The sequence below is a fragment of the Octopus bimaculoides genome, chromosome 11 (genome assembly GCF_046866305.1).
Source record: "Octopus bimaculoides isolate indiv1 chromosome 11, ASM4686630v1, whole genome shotgun sequence".
Classification (NCBI taxonomy): Eukaryota; Metazoa; Mollusca; class Cephalopoda; order Octopoda; family Octopodidae; genus Octopus; species Octopus bimaculoides.
This window is the reverse complement of record NC_142938.1, coordinates 29,178,750-29,190,321: the sequence shown is the minus strand read 5'-3', so window position 1 is coordinate 29,190,321 and position 11,572 is coordinate 29,178,750. Positions and strand designations below refer to the sequence as shown.

Below are 11,572 nucleotides of genomic sequence, written 5' to 3'. Positions count from 1 at the left end.
ATTCATACAATCGACTCTCTTGACATAGAGATTTTAAATATTCTCCACCGTATTTCAAGATGTGATCAATATGGCGGGCTGACTTCTTCGATGGATATTCGGGTCGGGAGTGGAATATTTCACTAGCTCTTTTAATTTTGTCAGAATATGGTATATTTTCAATTAGTTTTTTTTTTTCTATATTAATTCCTCCGTGTTAAAGTTCTCTATATCTAAAGACAATCCGTATCCTTTCTCGGTCATTCTGCGTGAGTTATAATGTTGGTCTCCAAATAAAGGTATTCCCAGCATTGGCACACCATGGAACAAAGCTTCAAACTGACCGTTATTTCCACAATGAGTAACAAATAATTTAGTTTTAGGATGGCCAAGCAGATCATTTTGTGGTACCCAATCACTGATATAAATATTCTTATGAGAAAATGATGTTTTCTTCTGTCTCCACATAACATCATATTTTATTTGTTTCACTGCGCTCTGTAACTTTTCTAGCTGAACAGCAGGGAAATCATTGATATTACTGCCAAATGACACCACAACTATTCCATTCGTAGAAGCATTTATGAATTTCACTAACCCTCCCTTCAAAGGTATTGAATGTTTTGTAGCCAGGCCACCAACATATCTTATATTTGGAAGCTGGGGTAGCAGATAATCTAGAAGTACATCTTTTTCAATAAGATAAAATTGTGCCTGATGTAGTAAATTTATAAATGAAATATCCGGTTTGTCTTTCGCATATGATTTAACGCTGTATGCAGGTGCTCCAATAGGAGGAAAAGTGTAGTCTATGATAGCAGCCAAAGTACTGACTTTCTTTTCCGAATATGTCATCTTGCTCGTGGATCCGATGAAACTATTTGGAAAAACACAGGGGAGCCATGGAATGCGATGATGACTAGGAAGTATCACAGATCCTGTGAGAACAAATGGAATTGACAATTGACGGGCAATTATTGTAAGAAAATTTGTCGGAAATAACAGCTAAACTAGCATTAATTTCTCGCAGTGATTCCATCCATTTCTCATCCTTCAGAATTCTAACACATATCAGAGGAACCAAGGCGAACACGCTTCTTATCACATATATTCGTTTTGATATTATTTTCTGCTGTGCGTCAGAAAAGGTTTTACTAAATTGTGTGATCTCGTCCATTGGAAGGATATTTATGTTTTGTTCATTTTGGAAAGTTTTAGTGAGTTTTTATTATTTAGTATAAAATAGTTATTCCATTTGTTCTCACTTTGATAATTCGTTTGCTATAGAAATCATTGGGTTTACGTGACTATTAAAGGTCATGCTTGTTTCAGTTATCAGACTGCGGTCATGCTGTGGCACTGCCTTGAGGAGTATTTAATCGAACGAATGGACCACAGGACTTACTATTTTTAAAGTAAGGTACTTATTCCATAGGTCACTTTTACCGACCGGCTATATTAAGTCGACCAAACGAAACGTAAAAAAGACAGTGCTCACCGTTGAGGTTACTTTTACACATGAAAGTTGTCCTCTGATAAACATAAACAACTTAGCTTTTATGACTGTCTGCCCACGCGATACTATGACACACTATGTCTGTGGATTAACTTTAACACACCAACGAAAACTACAAAGAGTTCTGTTCAAAAAGCGTCACGCCTATCAAAATTTAAACTGCAACAAAGCATTTAAACATTTACTTAGTAATTGATATAAGCGGATTCTTCTCTATACGAAAATGGCATAACAAGTTGAAGAATATCTTAACAATTTCATCGAGGAAAACAGAGTGGAAGGAGACGGAAATAGTGTACAATAAAATATAACAGCTAGTAAGGGCTTAAAATGAATATATTTATTACAAAATGAATAAGCAATTTATTAGAAATTTTGATAAACAGAACAGATTAAACATCTTTTGATTATAAGAAAAATAATGGCCCTGTACTTTAACACGTGTTGTTTTCAGTGAAGGTGATTATGTTTAATACGGAGATTCTATAAAATGTTTCAAGCAAAAAGAAAATACAATAAACTATATGACGTAAATCTTTAAAATCTACACCACATAAATATATCTACAGAAAATTTCCAAATTTCAATTGATTTTTTTTAAATTAAATGTTTTTAACCTTCATTTACATAGACCAAAAACCTGCCATGATTTATTTACCTGCCATTTATTTATTTAGTTTGAAATTAACATAGATATTATTTCAGTCAGTCTTCGTTTTTTTCTTGCAACAAAACGATAAACATTTTTTCACACTTAGATATATTAAATATATCAAAAATAATATTGCAGCAAATATAGGAACTAATACATCGATCATTAAAAATTCATACAATCGACTCTCTTGACATGGAGATTTTAGATATTCTCCACCGTATTTCAAGATGTGATCAATATGGCGGGCTGATTTCTTTGTCAGATATTCGGGTCGGGAGTGGAATATTTCACTAGCTCTTTTAATTTTCTCAGAATATGTTTTATTTTCAATCAGTTCTTTTATTTTCTCTATTAATTCCTCCGGAGTAAAGTTCTCTATATCTAGTGACAATCCGTATCCTTTCTCGGTCATTCTGCGAGAGTTATAAAATTGGTCTGTAAATAAAGGTATTCCCAGCATTGGCACACCATGGAACAAAGCTTCAAACTGACCGCTATTTCCACAATGAGTAACAAATAATTTAGTTCTAGGATGGCCAAGCAGATCATTTTGTGGTACCCAATCACTGATATAAATATTCTTATGAGAAAATGATGTTTTCTTCTGTCTCCACACAACATCATATTTTATTTGTTTCAATGCGCTCTGTAGTTTTTCTAGCTGAACAGCAGGGAAATCATTGACATTACTGCCAAATGACACCACAACTATTCCATTCGTAGAAGCATTTACGAATTTTATTAACTCTCCCTTCAAAGGCAATGAATGTTTTGCTGCCAGGCCACCAACATATCTTACATTTGGAAGTTGGGGCAGCGGATAATCTAGAAGTACATCTTTTTCAATAAGATAAAATTGTGCCTGATGTAGCAAATCTATGAATGAAATATCAGGTTTGTCTTTTGCATACGTTTTGACACTGTGTGTAGGCGCTACAGGAGGAGGAATAGTGTAGTCTACAATAGCAACCAAAGTACTTATTAACTTTTCTGAATATGTCATTTTATCGAAGGATGAGAGGAAGCTGTTTGGAAAAACACTGGGGTTCCATGGTATACGATGAAGATTAGGAAGTATCTCAGATCCTGTCAGAACAAACGGAATTGACAATTCATAAGCAATTATTGTAAGACAGTTTGTCACAAATAATCCATTAATAACAGCTAAACTAGCATTCACTGCTCTCAGCAATTCAATCCATTTTTCATCCCTTAGAAATCTCTCGCACACAAGAGGGAATAAAGTTAGGGCCTTTTTCATAACCAATACTTTTCTGCTCTCTTGTTTCTCTGAACCACTGCGAATTTCTTCAATTTCTGGTATCTCATTCATTGGAAGGATATTTATGTTCTGTTCCTTTTGGAAAGTTTTCGTGAGTTCTTTATTTAGTATAAAATAGTTATTATGTCCATACTTTGATAATTCGTTTGCTATAGAAATCATTGGATTTACGATACTGTAAGTAGGCCATGCCATGTATAAAACATTTTTACTGTTGACTATCTCTAAACATGCAATCATGCATAGCACCATTAAACTGAAAAACAGATTCTTCTCTATCATTTTTCAAGAGGTTTTGACCTAAAAAGAAAAGATTTAGAAAGACATATGAATAAATTTGTGATTATATATTCGAATGATATTTGCGATGAAAGGAAAGCAACTTGTGCCTCATGACTATCTGACCTCATCAGTCACCACAATGCCAAAAATATTATAGCAAATCTATAATAGTAACTTCGACACACTAACCAAACTATATAGAGCTTTATTAGAAGTGATTCAGGCATATCTTTTAAACAACAACAAACCACACAACCACCTTAGTATTAATTAATATAACCATAGAGTTATCCGTAAACTGTTGTACAAATACAGAAATATACATATCAAATAATGCTTCTGTATCAGAAGCAAAAACATATACAAACATCATACATAGATCCATGCGTGTGCATATATACATTCATATGTGTACACATAATATGTACATTAGATAGATAGATAGATAGATAGATAGATAGATAGATAGATAGATAGATAGATAGATAGATAGATAGATAGACACATACATATATACATACATACATACATGCACACAAATATATACGTTTGTATAAATGCATATGAATTTATATATATATATATATATATATATATATATATATATATATATATATATAAGCAGTGACGTAGACCGCCTCTACCTAAAACGAAAACAAGGGGGCGGAGGCTTTACATTGATCCAAAATACATTTGACTGTTGTATCATATCCCTTCGGCAACATCCTTTAACCATCAAGTGTCGAACTGCATTCCTTGATCAAGTTTGCATACATGAGGTTGATAACCTCATAAGAGTTGGAAGGTAGTTGATTGAGCAACGCTCTGTCATAACCTAGAATACATGACCAAAGATGTCGCACGACTCTACCACAACGCATCATCAGATGAAACGATGAGCCTGTATGAGCAGAAGACCATGCATATATATGTTAGTAGAAAGCTCCAAGATGATACTAACACTAATCATCAAAGCAGTCTATCATGGACCAATAGCAGGATTACTACTTTCCCACTTTGAAGGGTATACGTTTGCAATCCAGGAAAAGGAACATCAACCAAGTTCCCAATGCACAAAAGGGATAGAGGTGCAAGAAAAGCAGTAAAATGTGACAACCGATGCAGGCTTTGTGGAGTCGACACCTAAGATATCACCGACATCATAAGCAGTTGTCTGAAAAGGTCATCACGGTATCATCTACCGATGAGACATGATGCTGCAGCTGGGGCACTATAATGAAATGTTTTATAAGACTGGAAAGATAACAACAAGTTGATCAGATGTAGGTGTAATTTTCCAATTCTTCAAAATGTACTTAGACATATGTTTACAACCCCTGAAAATTTCAGACCTAGAGTCCAGTAATGAGTTAGGGATCTTGGATCTGAAAAGGAGCTGAGTTCTTTCAGCTAAACATAGATTACATTTATTTGATCCATTAAAATAAGTATGAATTTTTCAATTACCTTTCACTTAATCACATGTGGTGTTGCATTAGATATCAAACCCCATACGTGACTATCCAACTCAGTAATGAATAGCAAAGCAATTTTTAATTTCTCCTTCTTACCCACCCTATGCCCTCCAGCTGCCTCACTTCCCCTTTCCGTACACTCTTACAACCTGTCAAATCATCACTTTCTCTCACCGTCTCCCTCTCTCACTCTCTCTCGCTCTCTCTCTCTCTCTTTCTCTCTCTCTCTCTCTCTCGCTCTCTCTCTCTCTCTCTCTCTCTATCTCTCTCTCTATCTCTCTCTCTATCTCTCTCTCTCTCTCTTCCTTACCTTGTATACTGAACCAACATTACTGTCCTACTGCTCTTCTCTCCCCACCGCCATGCATAATTGGTTACCCTCACCCTTTTTCCACCATTTACTACGTTATTCACCACCCTACCCAATTCTTTCCACCCCTATATAAACACTCATCATTTCTTCTTTCATTATATTCACTCCCTTCCTTTTGCAAACTCTACCGTTCTGCTGTTTCCATTCACTTCTACTCACCTTTTACTTTGAGAGTAGACACGGGCAACCCATCACCACTATTTTATCTCTTCTCCGCTCCACCCGATCACCTCCACCCAATCTTATCAATAATAATAATGCGCTTAGTTGTGGTTGTTTCTTTCCTTACCTGCGGTGTGTGTCACACTTACTTCAAAGGAATAAATCAGTGGCAAAGCAAAAAAGAGGAGGACAGAGGAAGTAAGAAAGAAAGAGTGAAAAAGGGGAGTGAGAGACAGAGAGTGAGAGAGAAAGAGAGAGTGAGAGAGAAAAAGAGAGTAAGAGAGTAAGAGAGAAAGAGAGGAAGTGAGAGAGTGACGGCTTTTGTTTTGTATTTTTAAATGTTTATCACATCGCAAGAAAAGTACATACATAGATCGAAACAAAAGTTGATACATAGATACATAAACACATTGTTAAACTAAAAGCGGGTGAGAGGAGGGACAAAGATGAAATGAAAAAAAAAAGAGAAACTGAGAGAGACAGTAGATACATAGATGGAAAAGAAAGTTGATACATAGATGGAAAAGAAAGTTGATACATAGATGCGTAGACACTGCAAATATTGGACGTCACTTTCACTTTTCGTTACCACACGAGGATAAGTTTAATTCGCAGGTGACTGTGTACTCCACAGACTTGCATATCATTAACGTAGTTGTCAAGGAGAATCAGCCTCACACAGAATGTGACAATGCTGACCCCATTCAATTACAGCTACAACTCATTTTTGGCTAGCTATGTGGTTATCTAGTAAGATAAACTTACAAGCGGTTGAAAGAAAATTAAATAAGATCCTATATAGAGGTAGGAAAATCTTTTTAGTCGTTAGGGTCACTATGGGTGTTAATCCGGTCCTTACAGCGATATTTGTAGGTCTCACTGATCTGGAGGCCAAGCCCCCAGTTAAACACCGATGCGCTGGCTATTGGTATCAAACTGAGCGTGAGCCGAGGGCGAATACACGACGGAATAGCAATTATTTCGTCTTAGCTTTCACTGTTTATACTAAACACATGACGTTTATGCCATACGATATGAAACATTTCCTTTCTCACTCTTTTTCAAAACTTGCACTCCGTCGGTTACGACGACGAGGTTCCTGTTTATCTGATCAGCAGAACAGTCTGCTCGTAAAATTAACGCACAAGTGACTACATACCATTTACATAGTTCCCAGGGAGATTCAGCTTCACACAGAATGTGCCATGGCTGACCCCTTTGAATTACAGTAACAACTCATTCTTGCCAGTTGAGTGGACGGCAGCAATGTGAAGTGGGGTGCTTTGCTCAAAAAATAAAGCACGCCGCCGAGGATCGTACTCATGACCGTACGATCGCGGGCCGAATACCCCTTACCACTGAACCACTAGCTTTCACTCTCTTAACCGTAGAAGAAAGCATTGAAGGGATAGAGTCAGGGAATGGAAAGCCTCAGTCATTTAAAATGACAATTAGACTGAAATTCAGACGATCTTTTCTAGCAATTTTACTTTTAACAACGAAGAAAAAGTGAAAGACATTTAGTAACGAATAGAGGAGAAAATATTTCAGGTATTTAGGTTTTTATTCTGAGAGTTCTAGAACGATCAAGGGTCAGTTCTCCCTTCTTTCCTCCACCCCCGGTACTTATTCGCATTCTTTCATAGTTCTTCATCTCTTTTAGTAGCGGGGAAAAGACCAAGTTGCTTTTTTTTTTTTTTTTCACGCACGTTTAATGTTTTCTCTACAAACTATAAACAGGCACCCCAGCTCTCATTTCCATTTTATTTTTTTCATACAAAAACTAATGCAAATTTCGAATGGGGTATAGCTGTGAAAAGATCCCAGAAAATTGGGTAACTACCCTTAAAAATAGGTGAGGGAGAAAAGTTGCCAACAGGTGGCTACAGGAAATCCGACGTTTTACATTATAGAGTGTGTTCTACTATAGCTTCGTGAGTGAATTTGGTAGACGAAAACTGATGTGTGTGTGTGTGTGTGTGTGTGTGTGTGTGTGTGTGTGTGTGTGTGTGTGTGTGTGTGTGTGTGTGTGTGTGTGTGTGTGTGTACGTACATGTGTGTGTGTCTATATTTGTCCCTCCCACACCAATGTTTGACAACCGATGTTGGTCTGTTTGCGTCCTCGGAACTTAGCTGTTAGGCAGAAAAGGCCGATTGATTAAGCACCAGGTTTACAGAGAATAAGTCCAGGAGTCGATTTCTTCGACTAAAGGGCGGTGCTCCAGCTTGACCACCGTCAAATTACTGAAACAAGTAAAAGACTACCAGAAGAACTTTCCGTGCCACTAAACCAAGAGTGTTCTTATAATATGTACAACGTATTTTGAGGTTAAATACTAATTCAGTTTACGTTTGCGTAACTGTGACATTTTAGTTGGATTATATACTTATCGGTTTTACACTTCTTTCTATATTATGTAACTGTCACAATACACAAACATTTCTCATGGCATCAATGAAGAGAGAAAGACATTTAGTAATGAATAGAGGGAAAATATTTCAGGTATTTAGGTGTTTTTTTCTGGGAGTTCTAGAACGATCAAGTGTTAGTTCTCCCTTCTTTCCTCCACCTCCGGTACTTATTCGCATTCTTTCATAGTTCTTCATGTCTTTTAGTAGCGGGGAAAAGACCAAGTTGCTACAGGAAATCCGACTTTTTACATTATAGAGTGTGTTCTACTATAGCCTCGTGAGTGAATTTGGTAAACGAAAACTGATATATGTGTGTGTGCGTGTGTGTGTGCGTGCGTGTGTGTGTGTGTGTGTGTGTGTGTGTGTGTGTGTGTGTGTGTGTGTGTGTGTGTGTGTGTGTGTGTGTCTATGTTTGTCCCTTCCCCACCATTGCTTGACAACCTATGTTCGTGTTTGCGTCCTCGGAACTTAACTGCTAGGCAAAAGAGATTAATAGGTCAAGAACCAGGCTTACAGGGAATAAGTCCAAGAATCGATTTCTCCGACTAAAGGGCGGTGCTCGCTTAACCTTCAAAGTGGGAAAGTAGTAATCCTGCTATTGATCCATGATAGACTGTTCTGATGATTAATGTTACTGTCATCTTGGAGCTTTCTACTAACATATATATGCATGGTCTTCTGCTCATACAGGCTCATCGTTTCATCTGATGATACGTTGCGCTTGAGTCGTGCGGCTTCTTTGGTCATGTATTCTAGGTTATGACAGAGCGTTGCTCAATGAGCTAACTTCCAACACTTCTTTCTATATTCTGTAACTGTCACAATACACAAACATTTCTCACGGCACCAGAAATCAATTTACAGATGCTTATATTTTTCATGTTTTCTGGGAATTTTTCACGTGTCTAGTTAGTAAAATATGAGTTGTCATGTGCTCATACTACATCAAGAGACCTGTTCTGTTCTGCCTCCTTTCGTCTTACTTTCACTTCTCATCTTTTAGCATAAAATCCGCATTTCTTCGGGTTTTCATTTTCCAGCTGCATTTTCATCTCACTAGTGCACGTGGCATGAAAAACAGCAACCAGTACACACTATAAAAGTTGTGCGTTAAGAAGGGCATTTGCGTTAGGAAACAATGCCAAAACAGATAGAAGCGCACAATTCAATCCTTGGATTTCGTAGTAGCTGTCCAGTTTTCCAACTAATTCCAGCATAGAACATGAACGTTCAATGATGATTATTATGATGATAATGATCATGATAATGATCATGTGATCATGATAATGCTATAAAGAAAAAATATATAAACCCATGTATTAATATGTATAGGTAAGAAGTGTTTAAACAGCAACGATTTCGGTTCCGTTCTTTGATATGGCAATGCAAACAGAATTCAAATTTCAACGATGTGAAATGAAATTAGACGTTAGATAAAGGGGGAAAGGACAATAATTCTGATTTGATTATTGGACAAATGAGACTGATATTTCTGATTTTTAATTATAAGAGTGACAGAGAGGTGGCTGTGCAAATATTTAGAGTAAACTTATTTTATCAATGAATTGTAAAGGCTGTGAAAAAATTAGTAAATTAATTAAACAGTTATATAGGTACGTAACTGTTTAATTAATTTACTAATTTTATCACAGCTTTTACAATTCACTGATGATATAAATTTATTCTCAATATTTGCACAGCTACCTCTCTGTCACTCTTATGTATGTTCATTACATAAGACAAATGGCTGCATTAGGCTGCAATATTTTTCTCCATATCATCAGGATGGGAGTCCGTTGGACACAGGATATACAATGTCACTTTATCTGGGAAAATTACATATAAAAACAATCAGCGGGTTTTGGTTTACAAAAGCTGAAGATAAATTACGATGCAAATTAAAATTTCTATACAAAAACAAAATTATGCTTTCTGGGTTATTGCAGTTAGATCTTGATTTACATAAAGCAAAACAAAAGAGGTATGATTTACATATTTGAGCTTACCGAAACATAATTTAGTCAGTCTTCGTTTTCTTCTTACAAAAGATAGTTAAACATTTTTTCCCAATTAGACAGGTCAAATATATCAAAATTGATATTACTACAAATATAGGAGCCAATACATCGATCATGAAAAATTCGTACAATCGACTCTCCTGACATAGAGATTTTAAATATTCTCCACCGTATTTCAAGATGTGATCAATATGGCGGGCTGACTTCTTCGATGCATATTCGGGTCGGGAGTGGAATATTTCACTAGCTCTTTTAATTTTGTCAGAATATGGTATATTTTCAATTAGTTTTCTTTTTATGTTCTATATTAATTCCTCCGTGGTAAAGTTCTCTATATCTAAAGACAATCCGTACCCTTTTTCGGTCATTCTGCGTGAGTTATAATGTTGGTCTGCAAATAAAGGTATTCCCAGCATTGGTACACCATGGAACAAAGCTTCAAACTGACCGCTATTTCCACAATGAGTAACAAATAATTTAGTTTTAGGATGGCCAAGCAGATCATTTTGTGGTACCCAATCACTTATATAAATATTCTTATGAGAAAATGATGTTTTCTTCTGTCTCCACACAACATCATATTTTATTTGTTTCAATGCGCTCTGTAGCTTTTCTAGCTGAACAGAAGCGAAATCATTCATATATCTGCCAAATGACACCACAATTATTCCATTCGTAGAAGCATTTACGAAATTCAATAACCCTCCCTTCAAAGGCAATGAATGTTTTGTAGCCAGGCCACCAACGTTGTATGCAGGTGCTCCAATAGGTGGAATAGTGTAGTCTATGATAGCAGCCAAAGCACTGACTATCTTTTCCGAATATGTCATCTTGCTCGAGGATCCGATGAAACTATTTGGAAAAACACTGGGGAGCCATGGAATGCGATGAAGACTAGGAAATATCTCAGATCCTGTGAGAACAAATGGAATTGACAATTGACGGGCAATTATTGTAAGAAAATTGGTCGGAAATAGTCCATTAATAACAGCTAAACTAGCATTAACCTCTTGCAGTTATTCGATCCATTTCTCATTCTTCAGAATTCTATCACATATCAGAGGAATCAAAGTCAAAATCCTTCTTATCACATATATTCGTTTTGATGTTATTTTGTGCTGTGCGTCAGAAAAGGTTTTACTAAATTGTGTGACCTCGTCCATTGGAAGGATATTTATGTTTTGTTCATTTTGGAAAGTTTTAGTGAGTTTTTATTATTTAGTATAAAATAGTTATTGTGTCCATACTTTGATAATTCGTTTGCTATAGAAATCATTGGGTTTACGTGACTATTAAAGGTCATGCTTGTTTCAGTTATCAGACTGCGGTCATGCTGTGGCACTGCCTTGAGGAGTATTTAATCGAACGAATGGACCACAGGACTTACTATTTTTAAAGTAAGGTACTTATTCCATAGG

General features: G+C 36.3%; 3 protein-coding genes across 3 annotated transcripts; all 3 read right to left on the bottom strand.

Annotated features, from left to right (window-relative positions):
- Positions 1–56: 56 nt before the first annotated feature.
- LOC128249076 (UDP-glucuronosyltransferase 2B17-like) lies at positions 57–1,710 on the bottom strand. Its single transcript, XM_089359730.1, has one exon. It carries the CDS (start codon positions 832–834, stop codon positions 178–180), a length of 657 nt encoding a protein of 218 aa, XP_089215856.1. The 5' UTR covers positions 835–1,710; the 3' UTR covers positions 57–177.
- Positions 1,711–1,813: 103 nt separating this feature from the next.
- Positions 1,814–11,471, bottom strand: LOC149133221 (UDP-glucuronosyltransferase 1A7-like). The gene is made up of 2 exons (XM_089359727.1): positions 10,143–11,471; positions 1,814–3,732 (listed from the first exon to the last, which is right to left on the bottom strand). The coding sequence occupies exon 2, from the start codon at positions 3,712–3,714 to the stop codon at positions 2,197–2,199; it is 1,518 nt and encodes a 505-aa protein (XP_089215853.1). The 5' UTR covers positions 3,715–3,732; positions 10,143–11,471; the 3' UTR covers positions 1,814–2,196.
- LOC106873626 (UDP-glucuronosyltransferase 2A3) lies at positions 10,154–11,457 on the bottom strand. The gene is given in 2 exon segments (XM_014921074.3): positions 10,154–11,361; positions 11,364–11,457. Coding segments are annotated over 2 exon segments (1,302 nt in total).
- Positions 11,472–11,572: the final 101 nt, after the last annotated feature.

Bases quoted from the DNA above. Each gene is read 5' to 3' on its own strand.
- LOC128249076 (XM_089359730.1), bottom strand. From the start codon at position 834: ATGACATATTCGGAAAAGAAAGTCAGTACTTTGGCTGCTATCATAGAC.
- LOC149133221 (XM_089359727.1), bottom strand. From the start codon at position 3,714: ATGATAGAGAAGAATCTGTTTTTCAGTTTAATGGTGCTATGCATGATT.